At 44.8% G+C, this 21,460-nt stretch overlaps 1 protein-coding gene across 3 annotated transcripts in view; it reads left to right on the top strand.

The window, feature by feature from the left end:
- The first annotated feature begins 2,357 nt into the window (after positions 1-2,357).
- The window catches only part of CD99 (CD99 molecule (Xg blood group)), a 117,886-nt gene continuing 98,783 nt past the window's right edge, over positions 2,358-21,460 (top strand). Inside the window, exon 1 of one of the 3 annotated variants that reach the window (XM_083361533.1) lies at positions 2,358-2,767. In XM_083361533.1, the coding sequence (XP_083217659.1) occupies positions 2,707-2,767 (61 nt within the window). In that variant the 5' untranslated portion in view covers positions 2,358-2,706. The remainder of the gene's footprint in view (positions 2,768-21,460) is intronic. The other 2 variants (XM_083361534.1, XM_083361532.1) reach the window with 2 other exon arrangements.

The following is a 21,460-nucleotide window of genomic DNA, read 5'->3' as shown; positions in this document are numbered from 1 at the left end:
ACTATAAAGCATTTTTAGTATCATAGCAATTTGACATAATATATGCTTTGCATATGAAGGATTGGTTTACCATTCAAGAGAATGATTCTTGATTCAAGTATCATATTTGTATGGATAGAAATCGCAACCCTTAGCTTCACTTTCTGAGCTTCCTAGACTTTCTTCTATTAAATGGGCTAGCAGCATAAATGTTTGCAAGCAAGACTGCTACCCTCATGAAGACCATTCAAATAGCAGCCTAAACAGGGAAGTCCTTTGCTTCAAGCATAAAAAGTCTTAGTATGGTCCAATAGATTTATATGGAAGTTTAAACAAGAAATATATCCATCCTTTCCATTTCCAATTCAGGACTTGGCTAGTGATTTTGGGGGGTAAATACAATTTGCTATTACATTTGTGATGAGGCTTCTTCTGTTATGGTGTTTTACTGTTTGTTCACATAGCCATATGTTTCTGTAGGCATACAGCAATCATACTTACTTGAGTGATAAGTAGCTTGGAATTAAAGTCTAATGTTTCTGTAGAGAAGAAGGTGGAAAAGGATGCAACAGATATTGTCCTGAAGGGGAAAAGCATTTCATCGTATACATTACAGATCCATCTACATTAAATAGACAATAAAACAAGTTCTTGTTTTATCATTGGCTATTAATTACTGTAAGCAAATTAGAGTTCATGTAGAATCTAACAATATTCGATATATAAGTTACTGCAATGTATCTGTTTGCATGACAAAATTGAAAGTCAAACTTTTTTTAAGCTTGGCACATTATAGGAATGCAGCCTATGAGCTTAATATATGACTTAATGTGTTGTGGGTAGTCCTTGACTTACAGCTACAATTGGAATGGGAACTTCCATCGCTAAGCAATGCAGTGGTTAAATAAGTTGAGCCAGATTTTACAACCATTTTTGTTGCAGTCATTAAGGAAATCCAGCTTCCCATGTCGACTTTACTTGTTGGAAGCTGATGGGGAACAGTGATCACATGACCCTGGGATGCTGCAACCATCAGAAATACAAGCACTTGAATTTTGATCATGTGATTACAAGGATATTGTGATGGTTGCAAGTGGGAGATCTGGTCATAATTTTTTTCAGCATTATCCTAACTTCAAATGATTATTAAACTAATGGTCATAAATTGAAGATTACCTGTATTAGAACACAAATTTGGACTGAATAATAATTCTCAATTCAATTAATTGAGGATAAGCATGTTGTTTAGCCTGTCTTTGCCTCCTGTCAAATCAAAAAATTTCTCACGGCTGCATTGCAGAATACTGAATTTTGTTCCACCATTGCTAATGGAATAACTTTTTTCACTTTGAGTATCCTTTTGGAAAAACCTGTTACACAACTCTATAGAATTTCCCAACACACCATAATATATTAAAGAGGAATGAGACTTATAGAGAATTGTTTTTTTGCAGAAATTCCTAATTTGATTCTGCAACAACCAATGATGAATTACTTAGGTGAAGCAGTTGCAAAGTATGAAAGCTGTGATTCCAATTCAAAACACTTCTGACCATTTAATGGTCAAAAAGCCATATACATAAGGAGTGAATGTTTTATATGAATTTTTGAAGCATATTATGTCTCTTCCAGATCAACTCACAACAATCTTCTTAAATTAGTTGGATCAAGAGTGAGCAGCTGACAAAAGTTGAAATTTGAACAGTGTCTGAAAGAAGTCACCAGCCATTAAATGTTTCTATTTGGACACTAACCACAACTGCAAAAAGAAACACATTAAAAAAATCACAATTTTCGGAGTGTTTTACCAGGTTAAGGAGGATCCTCGATTCCCAATAGATGATACAATACAGCAGGGCAGGTTCGCATCCCACCAGGCTCAAGGTTGACTCAGCCTTCCATCCTTCCGAGGTAGGTAAAATGAGGACCCAGATTGTTGGGGGCAATAAGCTGACTTTGTAATAATGCCGCTTGGGGGTGTGTGTGAAAGCCCTAATAAGCAGGCATATACATAGAATGAAGGCTACTGCTAAGCTTGTAAGCCGCCCTGAGTCTTCGGAGAAGGGCGGGATATAAATGGAATTAAAATTAAAAAAAAAATTAAAACTGTAGTCACCGATGAGCAGGCATGTCTATCAAAAGACGAACCATAAAAGAGTACAATATTTTTTAAGACTGATTTTTTTTCTCTTGCCAGAGATCTCCAAATTCTCCCCCCGGGAGCAAAGTGTACTACCTCTGAAGCACTTAAAATAATATCTCGGCAATTAACTCTACAAGCACCCTTTCCCTCCAGCCTAAAAAAATCCCAAACGGGCCACACCCCGTGGAACTCTCGCCAGCGGGTTTCCTGTTACGGGGGCATGACTCAATGCTTCTGTCTTCCGTCACTAGACATCTTGGGTAGGGGGGAGGTTAACAGACATTCCGTTCGTCCTTTTTATTGGAGGTCGATATCTAGCTGCTTCCAGGGATTGGTTGGTCGGTTCCTGGAAGGCAGCCACACAGCTTAGGGGTAGCGCAGTTCACTCTTGTTTTCGCTCAGTCCTCAAATTTGGGTTGTTGCTTTGCGGTTGTTACGTAAATAATCGGAGCTCCTGAGAGGGCAGGGAAAAACAAGCGGAGAACGAAAAGAGCAAGACGCTTTCTTGGCGCTCACCAGAGAGGCGTTGCAAAGTTACCTCAAGACTTTGAGAGAAGCAGCTGTTCAAAGGCCCTCGACCCACCATGGGTAAACTCGCCCTTAGCCTCTCCTTAGTGTTTCTGCTGCTGGCGACCCTTTGCAGAGGTAAGGCAGATCCGAGAACTGTTGCTTGGTCCGATTTTCCTCCCACACCCTTGGTACCCACTCGCGGAGCCGGGTGTGGTCGCTCGGTTATTTTCTTCAGCCCCGCTGGTCCTCCCTTCTGCCGTTTTTTCACTCGGCTCCTGAAGCAAAGCTTTTGAGATAGAAAAGGAAAAAAGAAAACTCTTCTCTGGATCCTTTTATTGGTGCCGGTTCGGTTCCAACAGCCTGCATAAGGAAAGACTATTTATAAACGGTTAAAATTTTTAGCTTTTCCCTTTTTTTAAAAAAAAATCAAGCTTTAAGAATCGGTTCAATTCGGAGAGAAAACGCGCGCGCACATTTGAACGTATAGTAAGTACTCCATCTGGTAGGTCAGAACTTCTGTTCTCTTAAATCTGACTCTAGCCTTCTTCCTTTGCAAAATAACTTTCCAAGTTAGTGTGTTTAAATCACCAAGTAATTCTTCCTGTGTTTTTATGGATCTTGTTTGGAATGGGAAATCAATTTAGGTAGAGTATTTGGGGGGGTTCGCTCATTTATATTCATTAAACAACTCTCACTTTCTCCCTCAACTTCTCTTTTCATTTTCTACCTCCCAAATTCTGGTGATTCCCCTGACAGCACTAAAACCCATTTTATCAGATCTTCTTTCTTATCCTCAGATAAGATAAGGTGCCTTTTCCATTTCTGGTATTATAACAAAATCTTGCAGATTTTTGTTTGCCTGTGTAAGTCTATAATTTCCTTCATTTATAGCCTCCATCTTTAAATCACTTTCCTCTAGTTTGTGTTCTTTTTTCTGATTTGTTTGTTCATTCTTTATCATCATTTTCTGAGTTTTTTAGTTGTGAGCTTAAATTAAATATTTGCCCATTTATCGAAATTATTTTTAACCTCATCATGGTTTCTTCTAGTATTTTTGTCTTTTGAATTAATTGCAACATAAAATGCATTTCCTTCTGGAAGGTGTTTGCTTTATCTTGAGGTGTCAGTGCTGCAGATCCCTCACATATTGGGCTGGAAGCTTCAAATGGGATTATTTTATTTATTTATTTATTTATTTATTTATTTATTTATTTTTGGGACTTATATGCCACCCTATCTCCCGAAGGACTCAGGGCGGCTAACAACAATAAAATACAGATACAAAAGTTAAAAAGAATTAAATTAACAGCCCCCCAAAATTAAAATTAATAAATTAAAAATTAAAAAACATTTTAAAATCCCTGTCGTCAATCCAGGTCAGCCTGATGAAAAAGAAATGTTTTAAGGCCGTGGCGAAAGGACCGGAGATCCGGGGCCATCCGGAGCTCAAGGGGGAGTTGGTTCCACAGGGCTGGTGCTCCCACAGAGAAGGCCCTCCCCCTGGGGGTCGCCAGCCGACATTGTCTAGCCGACGGCACCCTGAGGAGGCCCTCTCTGTGTGAGCGCACTGGGTGATGGGAAGTCATTCCGGCAGCAGACGGTCCTGCAAATATCCCGGGCCTTGGCCATGTAGGGCTTTAAAGGTAAGTACCAGCACCTTAAATCTCACCCGGAGGACGATCGGTAACCAGTGCAGCTCACGCAGGAGGGGTGTAATATAGGAGTATCGGGATGCTCCCATCACTATCCGCACGGCCGCATTCTGCACCAGCTGGAGCCTCCGGGTGGTCTTCAAGGGCAGCTCCAGTGGTTTCCTGCCACTTCTGGTTAAATATGAGGCATCCATTTTATCTCCCCCTCTCCAGATATTCTATCATAATAAAACCAATCTTAATGTCCATACTGCAAAGTGTCGTATAGTTCTTATGATCTTTATGTATTACCCTTATAGTCCAATGTATTCCCAGTTATCAATCCATCACTAAAAGCAATGTTTTGTAATGGTTCTTCTGCTCAGGGGTCCCAAAAAATTAGCCAAAGTTTGCAGTCCAAAATGTTCAACCACCTAAGAACAGTCCAAAAGCCTCACCCCTATAAAAGTAGCAGGGATTTTTTCTTTCTCTGCAAATAGTTCTCAAGCTTAAAAGTGAAACCTCAGTAGATGTTTATAATCCAAGAAGGCCAACAGATCTTAAAACAATTGCAGTTCTCACTCTATGGTAGATAGTCCATTGTATTTTCCTTTGTTCCCAGCTGTTCTCTATTGAGTTAAGAGTCACTGAGCATCAAAGTAACTGAATTGTTGTCTATTTCTGGGAATCTTGCCAGTTTACATCAATCAGGGCGGTTATAGTGTTATACTCTGATCCACCACTAGATGTCATTGAATATTTATTTTTCGACTTTTAAAATGGAAGATTATTTTCTTGTAGTTTCACCCCAATACAGGTAATCCCCGAGTTACAAGGATTCACTTAATGCTCGTTCAAAGTTATGTGATCAGTGCCCCCTAGTGCTTACGAGCAAGTCCCAAAATTACGACTATTGCAGCACCAAAGCAGTCATTCGCCCTTACGAGCGACCGCAGAGGCACTGCAGTACAGGATTCACCCTGTTCCCCTGCCCACTCCTCACAACTGCTTCCCCCTCCCTTCCTGCCGTGGCAGAGTCACTTAGCTTGCAAAATCTGTCTCCTCTCTGCTGCAGTTTCTTTCCTTTGAGGGAGAGGAGAAAAGCTTGCAAATGCTTTTTGTGCTGACAATGGAAGCTTCTGGGTGCCTTGGTGGAGCAGTGGGCTAAGGCCTCCTTAAGTAACACCAGCTGCCTGCAATTAGTGCAGGTTCGCATCCCACCAGGCTCAAGGTTGACTCAGCCTTCCATCCTTCCGAGGTAGGTAAAATGAGGACCCAGATTGTTGGGGGCAATTAAGCTGACTTTGTAATAATGCCGCTTGGGGTGTGTGTGTGTGTGTGAAAGCCCTAACAAGCAGGCATATACATAGAATGAAGGCTACTGCTAAGCTTGTAAGCCACCCTGAGTCTTCGGAGAAGGGCGGGATATAAATGGAATTAAAATAAAATAAAAATAAATAATATCGCACAAGTTCAAATGCCCATTCTTTGCAGAAGAGATCATGGCCCCCGGAAGTTGATGTACACCTATTAGACCTGAAAACGAAGCAATTTGCTTCATTTTGAACTGTCTCATTTGCTCACAGAGGGAGAATCCAGTTTCCCCAAGGTCTCCCTTCCAATAAGAAACTGATGTGTGCCTATCAGGTGTTTGAAAACGAAGCGATTTGCTTCGTTTTGAACCATGCCATTTGCTCACAGAGGGAGAATCCAGTTTGCCCAAGGTCTCCCTTTGGATAAGTTTATTAGCGGCAGCACCTTGGGTTTCTCGGCTCCATCTGAGTGGAGGCAAGCAGAGGTTTGGAGGCAGCAGCAGGATTGCTCTCAATAAAGCCGGCACACACAAGCAAGCAGCACACCCGCGTCTTAGTGTTTGAGAGCAATCTTGCTGCTGCGCTTCCACTTTCCTTCACTCAGATGGAGCTGAGAAACCCAATCTCCTGCCGCCGCTTGAGTGAGGAGGACAAGGAGGAAGAGAAGAGTGGTGAGAGTTTGTGCCAGCCGGCCAGCCAGGCAAGAACTAGGTCGGGTGGGGTGGGTGGCTTGCTGAGGAGGGGAATCATGCCCGCTCAGGTGGTTGCTGTGAGGCACTCAGCTGTGCCTCTGACGGTATTGTTCCTGCACCCAGCCAACTCCGATTCCATGCTTTGCCCCATAGGCATGCAAATGAAGCAAACTCTTCTGTCCCCCCAGAGAATGGAAGCTTCCGGGGGCCATGATCTCTTTTGCAATGAATGGGTGTTTGAACTTATGCGATGTTACGGCACCTAGGAGCTTCATTGTCAGCATGAAAAGCTTTTTGAAGCTTTTCTCCTCTCCCTCAAAGGAAAGAGACTGGCAGAGAGGAGACAGATTTTGCAAGGTAAGTGACCTTGAACGAGATTCACTCTACAGGTTTTTGAGTTACGAGTGGAATGGGCAGGCTCCATTACACTCGTAACTCGAGGACTCTTTCAAAGAGAAGATCTTATCAATTGTCTCAGTTTTCAGGCTTGTCCAAACTATAGTTTTATATTAGTTCAACTTCAATGTTAGGCGTTTCTGTCCCCAATAAGAATTAAAATGCCGCTTCCATCTGTGAAAGGGTGGAGCTGCAATCCCCTTCCTCCTCACAGTCGGAGGGGTTTTTTGCTTCTTGGGAGTCTTTTCCAAGAAATCCTGTTATGAAATAGAAAATAAAGGATCAATATTCTCACCCAGTTCCAAACATGCTGTTTACAATCTGTTCTTTTCTTTTTTTCGTTGTCGGTAGCTTGGGCTAGCCACAGAAGTGCAGCTAGCCTTTTTCCTGCTGGTTTGGAGGGCTTTTCCTGGATCAAATGGATCAACCACCCTCTTTCCATGATCTACGGCAGTTTCCTTCTGGCAGGATGAAATCAGCCATGGGGTGCGGAGCCCCACAATCCCTTGGCCATGTCACACTTTTATTGGTGTGAGGTTCAAGGTTTTGGTTATGATCTTTAAGTCCTTACATGGCATGGGTCCGGGTTATCTCGGGGACCACCTGCTGCCGGCATCAACTCCCCTCCGCCCTGTGCGTTCCCACAGAGAGGGCCTCCTCAGGGTGCCTCCAGTCAGGGAATGCCGACTGGTGGCCCCCAGGGGGAGAGCCTTCTCTGTGGGCGCTCCGGCATTATGGAACCAACTGCCGGTGGAGCTCCGGATGGCATCAGACCTCCGAACTTTCTGTCGTGGCCTGAAGACCCACCTATTTGAATTAGCTGGTCTGGCCTGACGGGGGATTATGGGTTTTAAATTGTTGTTTTAGAATTGTATTATTGTTTTTAACTGGGCATTGGTTTAATATTTTTTTAATTTTTGTATTGTTATTTATATGCCCTGTGAACCGCCCTGAGTCCCTACCAAGGAGAAGGGCGGTATATAAATTAAATAAAACAAAACAATAAAACAAACTACGACGCAAACCAGAAGTCGTAAAATGACATGGATTTTTGTAACATTGAATAATCCCAAAGTTTGTAAAATAATTGATCAAATTTGAAAGTAAGAAGAAAAATATTTTACCCATAAGGATAAACTTGAAGAGATTTAAATCCAATGAGCTAATTGGACTTAACTGGATTTTTATTGGTGTGATATATATATAATTTAATGAAAACTTTAATGTAGATTTGTGTTTCGGTTGTTGGGTTTAAATGAACGGGGTTTCTTTCTCCCTTTAATATAAAATTTGAAATAACATAGGGAATTCTTTTAATATAAATTATGACAGTATAAAGATTAATGAATAAATATAAGCTTATGCTATTCCCCATAGCAAGGAGAAGCAGAGGTGGTTAAATTGACTCTTATCCAAAGAAGAAAATATATTTAATTTTGTTTCCATTTGGAAATTGCTTCTGGATTTTGTGTCTACAATGGAAAAACTGTGATTTTGTTTTTGCTGATTAGATAGGTCTGCTATAGAAATGGCTAGTATATACTGTTGTGTAAAAGTAAAAAGTTGAGATTGTAATGTTATCTTCTACTCTGCTAAAGAGGCTGGAAGTCAGTGTCTTTTTCTTTCCTTTTCCCTCTTTACACCATATTTTCTCTTTCTTTCCTCCTTCACCCTCCCCCCAGTTTTCTATTACTTTTTAAAATTTCTCTTTGTATTTTATATTTTGATAAACTAATAAAAATGTATTATAAAGAAGGACATGGATTTTTGCAGGAGTTTAAAGAGTGATCACTTTGTTGTGGCATATATTTTTATACACCTCTCAGTATCCATAAAGTATTATCCTGAGTGTATGTGCATGAACATGTGATGCAGAGTGGGATAGAGAGTAATAGTTTACATTATATCATTGTATTAACCTTAATAACACAAATGCTTTGATAATAAATTCATTGTGTTATTGTTCTAGTATCTTGTTGCTCTACTTCAGGAGTGTCAAACTGCCGGCCCGTGGGCTGGACGCATCACATGGAAGCTGCACCCACCCCATTGCTGGCAATGGCAAAACTGTCCCAATACGTTGAGCGACATTTGACATGTCTGCTCTACTTCATTAAAAGAATGTCTTAGAAAACTGAAGTATTGTCTCATTGGGCTTTAGCTGTTGGCGTTTTTGATGTGCCCAGGATTTCTATTTATTATTGCTATAAACTCAGTAGTTGTATTGAAATAAGGTAGATGGGAATTGAGGGTAAGACTAGTTATTCAGTGTGGTTAAATGACATTGTAACTTATTAATATGGACAAGTTGTGAGGGCTAGCCATAAACCTTTTGATTTATGAGCATTTAACAACAGTTTGAAGTTATAACAGTCTCAGAAAAAGTGACTGTCTCAAAGTTATTACTGTCACACCACCATTACAATTATGAATGGAATGGAATGGAATGGAATGGAATGGAATGGAATGGAATGGAATGGAATGGAATGGAGCTGGAAGGGACCTTGGAGGTCTTCTAGTCCAGGCCCCTGCTCAAGCAGGAGAACCTATACCACGAGTCAGCAACCCACGGCTCTGGAGCTGCATGCGGCTCTTTCAGACTTCTCTTGCAGCTCCCAGTCGTCTGCCATTTGCAGAGAGAGAGAGAGACAGAGAGAGGCACTTGCGCTTCTCTGTCTCTCTCTCTGTCTCTCTGTCTCTGTCTCTGTCTCTCTCTCTCTCTCTCTCTGTGTGTGTGTGTGTAAAAAACAGAGTGGCCTCATGCTCTTCTCCAAGGAGCTGACAAGCTTATTGGACAGGGCTCCTGCCTTTGCTGCATCTCCACAGGAAGCAGGAAGCAGCAAAAAGCAGCAGCAGCAGGACAGCCAGCCCAATAAGAATGTGTGTCAGCTTGTCTGAGAACAGCATGAAGCCAGCTTGCCAGGTGAGCACAAGATCATAGAGAGGGAGGGAGAGGGAGAGAGAGAGAGAGAGCGCGCCTCTATTTCTTTTAAATGAAACTCTTCAATCAAGCTGCCCCCTTTGCGTGTGCGTACGGCTCCCAGTGTTTTTTTCCCTCTGGGAAACGGGTCCAAGTGGCTCTTTGAGTGTTTAAGGTTGCTGACCCCTGACCTATACCATCTCAGACAAGTGACTGACTAGTCTCTTTTTAAAAATATATATAATGCTTTAATTGAATTGGATTAGGAAACGGAATTAGTTAAAGATTGTATGATAAAGTGGGCACAAAATATTCAGGAACCAATTTCGCTGGACACTTGGGAGATAATTTGGGTCAGAAATGTTAAATTTACCCAGGCTCAAAATTTAAGAGAAATTTTTTATAAAATGTTTTATAGATGGCATCTGGATCCCAAGAAGTTGTCCAACATGTATCCTAATTTACAGTCTAAATGTTGGAGGTGTGGTAGTTTAGAAGCTACTTATTTTCACATGTGGTGGACTTGTAGGAATATAAAAGCTTTTTGGATTAAAATTTGGTGGAACATTCAAAAGATTTTTAAGAGAAAGATAAAGTTTTCCCCGCAATTGTTTTTATTGGGTATTGTTGTAGATTGTGATGTTAAAGAAACTAACTTGATGTTGAACATGATAACGGCAGCACGGTTACTGGTGGGACAATATTGGAAGAAGGATAGTTTGCCCACTGTAGAAGAATGGGTGTTTAAAGTTTCGAATCTTGCAGAAATGTCTAAAATTTCTGCTTATTTGAAGGATCATTCACAGGAAAGATATATTTCAGTTTGGAGGAGATGGATAAATTATATTCAAAACAAATATAATTTTTTTTTTGCTGGCTCCAAAGATGGCGGACGTGCTGGGGAGAGCTCCGTAGCCCCCAGTGGTAAGGCGTCCCCCCAGGAGCCCCCCAGGGATGTCATCGGACCCCTGGGGTGGGGTCAGAACTTTGGGCAGATGAGTTGGGCAATTGTGCCGCCCGCTGCCTCCCGAATCAGCCGTAGGGGCGCCGGGACATCTCCGCCCCGCCGCCTGGGCCGTTGGCGGCCATTGTAAATGGGGCCAACGCCTCCGCCCTGCCTCAACCGCTTGATCTACTGCCGGGCAAGGGCGGCGTCTCCGCAGATCAGCTGTGCGGCGGAGGCGGTGACAACGTGGACAACAACAGCGGCGGCGACAGCTCTCCAGCCCCCAGTCGGATCATCTTTCCCAGGAGCCTAACAGCGATGGTAGCAGTGGCGGCGGGGCGTCTCCGGCCCGCCCCCTAAGCCACTACAGCCATTGCAGCCATCCGAGAGGGGCCGGCAGCTCTGCTCTGCCCCGGCCCCCTGATCGACTCCCGGGTAGCGGCGTCGTCTCCGAGGGATCAACGGAGGCGCCGCGGACCAGCTGGGTGGCGGAGGCAGCGGCATCATCAACAATGGCGATGGTGAGAGCTCCGCGGGGCCCTAGTCGGTCGTCTCCCCACGGGCCTGAACACCGGCGGTGGCAGTGGCGGTGTTGCGCCTCCGATCCGCCCCCTGAGCCACTGCAGCTGTTGCAGCCATCTGGAGTGGGGCCGGTGTCTCCGCCCTTCCTCGGCTCACTGATATGCCCCCGGGCAACGGCGGCGTCTCCGAAGATCAAGAAAGGCGCCGCAGATCAGCTGGATCAGCTGGGCGGCGAAAGTGGCAGCCGTTGCAGCCACCCTGAGCAGGACCGGAGTCGCTGCTCTGCCTCGGCCTCCTGGCCTGCTCCTGAATAGCGGCGGCGTCTCCATGTGATCAAGGAGACGCCGCAGACCGGCTATGCGGGCCCGATCGACCACCTCCGAGGGGCCTTTGACAGCGGCGCTAGCAGCAACGGCCTGGCGTCTCCGGCCCGCCCCCTGAACCGCTGCAGCCGTCTTGAGAGAGGGCCAGCACCTCGTCCTTCCTCGACCACCTTGACCTAGCCCTAGGCGGCGGCACCTCCGATCTACATCAAGGAGACGCCGCAGACCAGCGGATCAGGGGAGCAGCTATGCAACGGAGCAGCAGCGAAAGCATCAACAGCGAAAGCTTCTCCAGACCCCGGTCAACCACCTTTACCAAGAACCCTCGACGGCAGCACTATTAGATGCGGCGTGGCGTCTCTGGCCCGCACCCTGGGTGCCGACGGTGTTTCCGTGCCGATCTTCAACCAAAAGACACCACGATGCAGCTGATCAGTGGAGACAGCGGCGACTGGACCACCGAAGCCATTATCATCTTGCCTCTACCAACTCTCAACCCCCCTGCCCACCCTCGCCCCACAGGACATGATGGGCCTGGGTGCAAGCCACGGTGGCAGAGTGGCTTGACCTTACACCTGCAGCCCCATAGAGGTGAGAACTCTATGGGGTATGCTTCACCCAGAGTGGGTCCTGGACCACCCCCGGAAACAGAGTCACAACCCATCGTGAGAGGATGGGGAGTGGCCTGCTTCTGGGGTTCACCCAGCCAAGTGGCAGTGGCTGGGTGACGGTCCAGATACCCACATACCCAACTCGACCCTCCTGCCAATTCTCCATCCAGGGGACCGCCTTCCCAAAAAACCCTGTGACTCTATGCTTCTCCAATATTCGAGCACAGACCTACACGCCCTCAGGGGTTCCCCCCTCTCCTGGGTGCGTCCCGCCTACAATACATCCAATCTTGATGACGGGCCCGACCATTGGGCCTCTGAGAGATGGCTGGGCAGGGTCAGGGGCCTCCAGCACAAGTCCAACAAGAGGCCCCTGGTTATGTTCCTAGTTAAGTTCTTTGTCGGGTTAGGGAGGGGGGCGGGAAAAGACTATGGTTGTTCGGCGAAGGGGGGCCTTCCAACTACCATAGCGCAGGCAAGGCCTACGACCGTTCACGAAGGTGAAGAATGAGGGCCAGTCGCCGACAAAGCCCAGTGGCGAGCTGACGAACAGCCAATTCCCAGGATGGTGGGGAACGGCAGAAGGTGCACAAGCAGAGGGCCGTATCGTCACCGGGAGAGTCATCTCCACTCTGTACAAGCGGTGAGACGCTCCGACCCTCTGTACTTCCCCCGAGGACCCAGGAGCGAAGATGTGCAGCCTCCTAAGCTCAGGCTGGTCTACCTAAATGCCAGGTCCGTAGCTAACAAGGCTCACCTTGTTCGTGACCTAGTGGAGAGTGAGCACGCGGACCTGGCTTGCATCACGGAAACCTGGCAGGGCCCAGAGGGTGGTGTCCCTCTGGTTGACCTCTGCCCGCCAGGTTTCCAGGTGCTGCACCAGCCTCGGGCCCATGGGAGGGGCGGAGGAGTGGCAGTAATCATCAGGGAGACCCTTAGCCCGCGAGAGACCACTGTCCCTCAGATAGTCAGGTGTGAGTCTCTCCTTCTGAGATACAGCCCAGGGGCGCAGTTGGGCCTGCTGCTGGCGTACCTACCACCTAATCGTGCAGCGGCAGCCCTGCCCAAGCTACTCGATGTCCTCTCAGGGTTGGTGGTTGAATTCCCAAAACTCATGGTCTTGGGCGACTTTAACCTACCGTCCCTGGGAGGATCGTCCGAACTAGCTCGGGAGTTCATGGCCTCCAAGGCGGCCATGGACCTGTCACAAATAATTTCTGGACCGACTCATGAGGGAGGCCACACCCCCGACTTGGTGTTCTTGTCTGGACGGTGGCGTGATGATATCGGTGGGGGCGCCACGACCGTTACGCCCCTGTCATGGACCAATCATCACCTCCTACGGCTAGACTTCCCCTTTGCCACCCCCCGCCGTGGGTGCACGGTGCCAACCAGATGGTACCGCCCAAGGCGCCTAATGGACCCTGATAGGTTCCAGGCAGCGCTTGGGAACCCACATGCACTCCCTGCTCACAGCTCGGCGGACGCCTTAGTGGAAGCCTGGGAAAGGGCAGCCACGGAGGCTCTGGACCGAGTTGTACCCCTGTGGCCCCTGACCCGGCGCAGATCCCAGCGAGCCCCATGGTTTACCGCGGAGCTCCGGGAGATGAAGCGTTGGAGACGGGGCCTAGAGAGCCGTTGGAGATCCAGTCGATTCGAATCCGACCGATTGCGACTAAGAATCCTCACCAGGTCTTATCTCGCAGTGATAAGGGTGGCGAAATCCAACTACTTTTCCACCCTCATCGCGTCCGCAGATAATCGCCCGGCTGCCTTGTTCAGAGTGACTCGCTCCCTACTGAACCAAGAGGTGAGGGAGGAACCCTTACAGGGTCGAGCCGAGGAATTCGGTCAATATCTGTTGGATAAAATCGCTCGGATTCGAACCGGCCTGGACTCCAACTGGGCAGAGTTGGAGGAACAGGACATGGACAGTCTTGTCGACGTCATCTGGGAGGAATTTGATCCTGTGACTCCGAAGGAAGTGGACAGGATTATGAGGAGGTTGAGCTCCTCCACATGCTTACTGGACCCGTACCCTTCCTGGCTGGCTTATGCAGCTCGAGAGGGGACACGAGGCTGGTTTCTGGCGGTCATCTCTGCTTCTCTGAGTGAGGGTCACTTCTCCACCGCCTTGAAGGAGGCGGTGGTGAGACCTCTCCTCAAGAAGCCCACCTTGGACCCATCCTCATTGAATAACTTTCGTCCAGTCTCCAATCTTCGCTTCCTTGCGAAGGTTGTTGAGAGCGTGGTGGCGCACCAACTTCCTCAGGTCCTGGATGAAGCGGTTTATCTAGACCCATGCCAATCGGGCTTCAGGCCGGGCTACAGCACGGAGACGGCATTGGTCGCTCTGATGAATGATCTCTGGAGAGCCCGGGACAGGGGCCATTCCTCTGTCCTAGTCTTATTAGACCTTTCGGCGGCTTTCGATACCATCGACCATGGTATCTTGTTGCGGCGCCTCAGGGAACTGGGAGTGGGAGGCATGGTTCTGCGTTGGTTCTCCTCCTTTCTCCAGGGTCGCTCGCAGTCGGTGCTGGCAGGGGGACAGAGGTCGACCCCGAGGCCTCTCGTTTGCGGAGTCCCTCAGGGGTCGGTCCTCTCGCCTCTCCTGTTCAACATCTACATGAAACCGCTGGGTGAGATCATTCGTGGTTTTGGAGTAGGGTACCATCAGTATGCTGATGACACCCAGCTTTTCATCTCAACTCCAAACAGCATCAGTGATGCCCTCGACGTGATGTCCCGCTGCCTGAAAGCGGTCCGGGAATGGATGGGGAGGAACAGGCTTCAACTCAACCCGGACAAGACTGAATGGCTGTACATACCGGCAAGCCAGGATACTCAGATCATTCCATCCCTTAACATTGGGGATGAGTTATTACCCCCTGTTGATAGGGCCCGCAACCTGGGTGTCCTCCTAGACTCACAGCTATCCCTAGAAGATCACATAGGAGCTGTGACCAAGGGGGCCTTCTCCCGGGTTCGACTGGTGCGCCAACTACGACCTTATCTGGACCTGGATGCCCTACGTACAGTCACCCATGCACTTGTGACCTCTCGCCTAGACTACTGCAACGCTCTCTACATGGGGCTGCCCTTGAGAGCCAATCGGAAGCTTCAACTGGTGCAAAGTGCAGCTGCACGGACACTTTTGGGGGCCTCCCGATACTCCCATATCACACCTCTCCTCCTTGAGCTGCACTGGCTTCCAGTTGCCTTCTGAGTGAAATTCAAGGTGCTAACAATGACATACAAAGCCCTACATGGCATGGGTCCGGACTACCTACGGGAGTACCTTCTGCCAACGTCAACACCCCTCTGTCCTGTGCGCTCCCACAGAGAGGGCCTCCTCAGGGTGCCACCGCTCAAGGAATGTCAGCTGGTGGCCCCCAGGGGGAGGGCATTCTCAGTGGGTGCGCCAGCCCTCTGGAACTGCTTGCCTACCGAAATCCGGATGGCCCCCGACCTCCGCACCTTCCGGCGCGATTTAAAAACTTACCTGTTCCAGCAGTCCGGCCTGGCCTGATAGCTCTTGGGGTCTCAGTTGTTTTACTATTGTTTTTCACTATTGTTCAATCTGTATACCTACCTTACTCTGTACACCCCCCCCCCCGAGTCCCTCGGGAGAAGGGCGGTATATAAAAACAAACAAACAAATAAATAAATAAATAAAAAGTTCCATTTAGCTTATGAGTAGATTTTAGTGGGATATTGTTATTGGTATGTTGTTTGTAGTTATGTTAAAAGAGAGTTAAAGCGCATTATGAATTTGGTTAATTGTATATTATGCATACTTTTTATTTAGAATATGATTATTGTAACTATAATCCTGTATTTAGCTCTGGGAAGTGGGGGGGAAGTGGGTGGGTTTGGGGTGGGAGGGATGTGGGGATATATTGTAAAATTTTGTTTTTGTAAAACTCTTTAATAAAAAAAAAACTCCAGTGATGGAGCGCCCACAATTTTTGATGGCAAGCTATTCCACTGGTTAATTGTGCTCACTGTCAGGAAGTTTGTCCTTAATTCCAAGTTGCTTCTCTCCTTGATCAGTTTCCAACCATTGTTTCTTGTCCTGCCCTCTGGTGCTTTGGAGAATAATCTGGCCCATTCTTCTTTGTGGCAGCCTCTCAAATATTGGAATACTGCTATCATGTCTCCCCTATTTTTCTTTCTTTAGACTAGCCAAACCCTAGTCCTGCAGCCGTTCTTCGTATGTTTTAGTCTCCAGGTGCTTGATCATCTTAGTTGCTCTTCTCTGAACTTTTTCCAGGGTCTCAACATCTTTTTTATACTATGGTGACCAAATGTGGTTGCAGTATTCTAGGTCTCCCTAGGGTTTTATAAAGCAGTACTAATACTTTGTGTGATCTTGATTCTATGCCTCTGTTTATACAATCCAGGATTGTATTAATTTTTTTGGCTGCTGCTGCACATTGCTGACTAATAGTCAAGTGATCGTCCACTAGGACACCAAGGTGCCTCTCACAGTTACTGTTTTTGAGCCAGGTCTTGCCTAATCTGTACTTGTACCTTAGATTTTTTCTGCCTAAATGTAAAACTTTGCTTTTCTCCACATTGAAACTCATTTTGTTGGATAGGGCCCATTGTTCACATTTGTCAAGATCTTTATGGATCCTGAGTTTGTCTTCCGGGGTGTTGGCTACTCCTGCCAGTTTAGCGTCATCTGCAAGTTTGATGAGTTCCCCTTCTATTCCCTCATCTAAGTCATTACTGAAGATATTGAAGAGTACTGGGCCTAATATGGAATCTTGTGGTACCCCACTGCTTACTTCTCTCCATGTGGATGTAGTGCCATTGAGGACTACTCGTTGAGTACAGTTAGCCAGCCAGCTACAGATCCATCTGGTGATGATGTTGTCTATTCTACCTTTTTCTAGCTTAGTCACTTTAGTGACTTAGTCACTTTCTAATTTAGTCACTTTATGAAAGAATGAAATAAGATTGGTTTGGCATGATCTGTTTTTAACAAACCCGTGCTGGCTACTAGTTATAACTTTATTGGCTTCTAGTTGTTCGCAGATCTGATTTTTGACTATCTTTTCTAGGATCTTCCCAGGTGTTGATGTTAAACTGGTCTGTAGTTTCCTGGGTCCGTTTTTCTCCCTTTCTTGAAGATGTGAACCACATCAGCCCTTTTCCAATCCTCAGGTACTTCCCCAGTGCTCCAGAATTTTTGAAAGATATGGTGCAATGGTTTTGAGATAATATCTGACAGCTCCTTCAGAACTTTGGGATGTAATCTGTCAGGTCCTGGTAATTTATATTCATCAAGGTCGGAAAAATGTTCTCTTATCATTTTCTTGCTTATTTTAATTTTTGTTTCTAGTTTGTCTTTTGCAGTGGTTTTTTTGGTATGTTGGGCTGTAATTACTTTTTGTGTGAAGACCAATGCAAAGAATGAGTTAAGCAGCTCTGTTTTCTCCCTGTTGCCTGTCATTTCCTTGCCATCTTCTCTCTTTAGTGGACCTACAGTTTCCTTGACTTTTTTCTTGTTATTAATATGTTGGAAGAAACTTTTTTATTATCCTTGATTTCTGTTGCAAGTCTTTGTTCATTCTGAGCCTTTGTTTTCCTGACTTCATCTTTGCATGTTCTGGCTGTCTGCTGATAATCAACCTTAGTCTTTCCACTTTTTGTATTTGTCTTTTTTGTCTTTCAGTTTTTCAGAGAAATCTTTGTGCAGCCATGCTCAAAGAATAATTCTTGAATTTCTTATTTTTCTTTTTCAGTGATATTGTGCTGGTTTGAGCTTTTATGATCGCATTTTTCAGAGTTTCCCACACTACTTGGGTTGTTTTCCTCTTTAGGATTTTCAACCATGGAATCTCCTAGGTTCTCTCTGAGTTTGTTAAAATCAGCCCTTTTGAAGTTTAAGACACTAGTTGGATTGTTTACTATGGCTAGTGTTTGCATTATATTAAATTACAGTATGACATGGTCACTTTCACTGAACATTCCAGCAACTTCAACTCCAACTATCACTTCTTCTCTATTAGTGAGAATTAAGTCCAGTATAGCTTTACACCTATAGTTCCCTCCTCCACCTTTTGGATGACAAAGTTGTCGGCTAGGTTGGTTAGGAATCTGTTTGATCTCCCGCTCACTGCAGAAGGGGTTTGTTAGTTGTATGCCGCTTCTTTCTTTGAGTATTGTTTTCCTTCTATTTGTGACATACCTCAATTTGTCTTCCTCCAAGGGTTTATCAGTAGGGTCAAATCCCCTGGGAGTTATTTGTTCATTATTTGGTTTGGTTTGGGTATAGCTTTCTTGTGTACCTTGGAGTTTGGCTAGAGTCGCCTCTAGCCAATTTGATCACAATTTGGTGCTTGGTAACATGGCTCATATTTGTGATGATTGAAGCATCTTTCAGTTGTGTGATCACAACTTATGACATTCTCAGATAGCTCCAAATAAGCAGAATCAATTCTGAAAGCCAGATTCACTTAACAACTTAACAACCATGTGATTCATGTAATAACCATAGTGATTCACTTAGCCATGGTAAAAATAAAATTGTGTTGAATCACATGATGACTTGCTTTATGACCCTACCAACTTCTGATGAAAAATCCAGTCCCAATTGTGGGCATAAGTTGAAGACTACTTGTATTGATTTGCAGCCTAGACCTTACAGAGCACTTAATGTTCTTCAGATTATTAATGACATTATTAAATTTAATAATTAGTATTTAAATATAGTTCATTATTGGATTGGATTGGATTGGAATATAGGAAGAGAAGTAATGATAATTGGCAGCCTTGTGAGCAAAAATAATAAAATGAACTGTAGTGGTATCATTCTTTCTAATAAGGATGTATCGAGAACTGAGTGCTCCTAGGGACCGTTTGAAATTTAAAATGATACCTGAGATGGCTGGAATAATATTTTTATTTTCCCATAATAATCTGGTCTCTTTATATAGGAATAGAGCTGCATTGTGTTTTACTTGGTCAAAACTAAAGAGAAATTTCCTGACAGTTGGAACAATTAATCAGTGGAACAACCTGCCTCCAGAAGTTGTGAATGCTCCAACACTGGAAGTTTGTAAGAAGAGACTGGACTGGACAACCATTTGTCTAAAATGGTATAAAGGTTCCTGCCTCAGCAGGGGGTTGGACTAGAAGACCTCCAAGGTCCCTTCCAAATCTATTCTTATTGTTATAGTTGTTGTTGTTAAAATATTATGGTAGATAATATCAAAAGCAACTTCAACTCCAGAAGACATATTTACTACAGATCCTCCTGCACATTTCTTTTTAGAGTTTTTCTATTCTGAGGACTACAATTTCAATTGTTACATTCCAAGGATCTTGGAAGAAAAGAGTGAAAAAGATTGATGATCACTTCACACAATGTTATGATCAGTGCCTGCATGTATGACCTTTCCAGTGTTCCTCAATCACATAATCACCATTACATTCAGTTTGTGTTGTGTTGTTCTGGGCCTTGACCTATTAGTTTTCTCTCCCACTCCCACTTGCATAGCAGAGATTTTAGAGAGGAAGGGATTACAAGGGAGTAAGTAGGTACACAATGGAGAATAAAAATCAAAGAAATGTGGTGGCTTCAGCTGTGGTATGCAAACAGCCTGTGTATTTCCATTGTGTGCCTGCTTACTCTCCTGTAATTCTTTCCCCACCAGTCTTTCCACTCTGAGGAGGGGATAAAATAGGTCAGACATGGGACAAATTGCCTAAAGAAATAACTTTTTCTTCTTTCCCCCTTTACTTAATAACAGAGATGCCAGTCACAATTTGATTGCTAAACAAGGACTACTTGTAAAGTTATATTTCCATTACCTAAGAAAGTGGATTATAAGGCAGAAGAGAATTTACTGTTACATTACTATTACACACTTTGCATTGTTGGAACAATCCAGAGAAAAGAAATAATTTTGGGAATATTAAAAAGGCAGAAACTTCTCCACCCCAGCCAGAAAGCAGAAACCAGCTTTTAGAAATGCAGATGTAATAATCCATTCAGGAAGGTTGGAGCCCTCCAGCTAGAAGCTGAAGAGATCAGGAAGACAAAGACCCTTAAAATCTACATACCCCACCAACATTCTAAGAATATAATAGGATTAACCCACCACCATCAAAATACCAGAAAGGCACACCCAGACTCAGGTCAAAAGTTCATGACACAGGAACAACTCCAAACAAAAGCCCAAGAAGGTATAAAAACCCACTCCCTACTATGTGTGCTCTGTCTTTTCTTCCAGAGCCATCTTTTTGTCTGGCTCTCCTCTTCAATAAACTACAACCTAAACAGTCTCCATGTTGTTTATTCCTGGCTTGGACTGGACCCTGCTCAAGACTTTTCCTTCAAAAGCATATAGATTACCATTTCACACTTGAACATTCACTTGGGGGGGGGGGAGATTTCAAAACGATCTATAAAACTGCCAGTCAGTTTTATTAATAGCACTTATCTGAATATTCATTTTTAAAAGAAAATTAATTGAGCCAAAAATGGCTAAGAGTTTGATTGTCCATTTATTCCCATGACACCCTTAAGGTGATGTTACCTTTTATATTTCAGTCAGTTTGAGAAGCAAAGACAGTCTTTGTTTTTTGTTGCTTTGTTGTTTTCTACAATAGACTTGCCTGCTCTGGAGGATTCCGTACTAGTTGGAACTTTTGGAAAAGTGGAAGATAGTAGTCCAACACATTTAAAATAGTTTAAGTTAATGAACAGATTGCCTTGACAATCACTTGTAGTTTTGATATAGCCATTTCTTGTTTAACAACTACCTCAGTTAGTAACCATTTGGATATTTGGTAGTAAACAGTGCTATAAAATTCATTTTCCAACCCCATTTACATCTGGCAACAAAACCCTTCAGTGTGAAACTGATCAAGGTCTATTCAGTTAGGGCTCTAAACAAGGTCAGAGTTGAGTTTGTCAACTTGCAGTTAGCAGTTTTTAGGAAAGTGCTGTGCAGTGAAGAAAAGCAGCAGAGACAGCTTGTTTAGGCACTCTTTCTGCTTTCTGAAAAGGGGAAAAAAACAATCAGGCAGAAGACAAGAGACCTTTATCTGAATGAAAGGTCAGCAGCTAGTGATCTTTTCAGTGCTTTTACCTCTTGCTCTCCCTGTTTTAATACTGGTGTTTGTTTATTTTATGATTTATATCCTGCCTTTATTATTTTAACAAATAGGTCAAGTGGCAACCTTATTTAATACTCCTTCCTCCTCCTATTTTCTCCACAGTAATAACCCTGTGAGAAAGGGTTGAGAAAGAATGATTGGCCCAAGGTCACCCAACTGACTTTCAGAACTAAATAAGTGTTTAACCACAACACTTGCAATGTCACGTGACGTGTTGCAACGTATTGTGACTTTTTTCCCATTGCCGGAAATCTGGGCGCGGTTTTGGCATGACGCATTCAGCCTGCGAGCCGGCAGTTTAACACCCCTGCTCTAGATTTAATTTCAGCTTTTCTT

The sequence above is a fragment of the Vipera ursinii genome (genome assembly GCF_947247035.1).
Source record: "Vipera ursinii genome assembly, chromosome: 4".
NCBI classification, from domain to species: Eukaryota; Metazoa; Chordata; class Lepidosauria; order Squamata; family Viperidae; genus Vipera; species Vipera ursinii.
The sequence above is the reverse complement of the archived record's forward strand: the minus strand, read 5'-3'. Positions and strand labels throughout refer to the sequence as shown.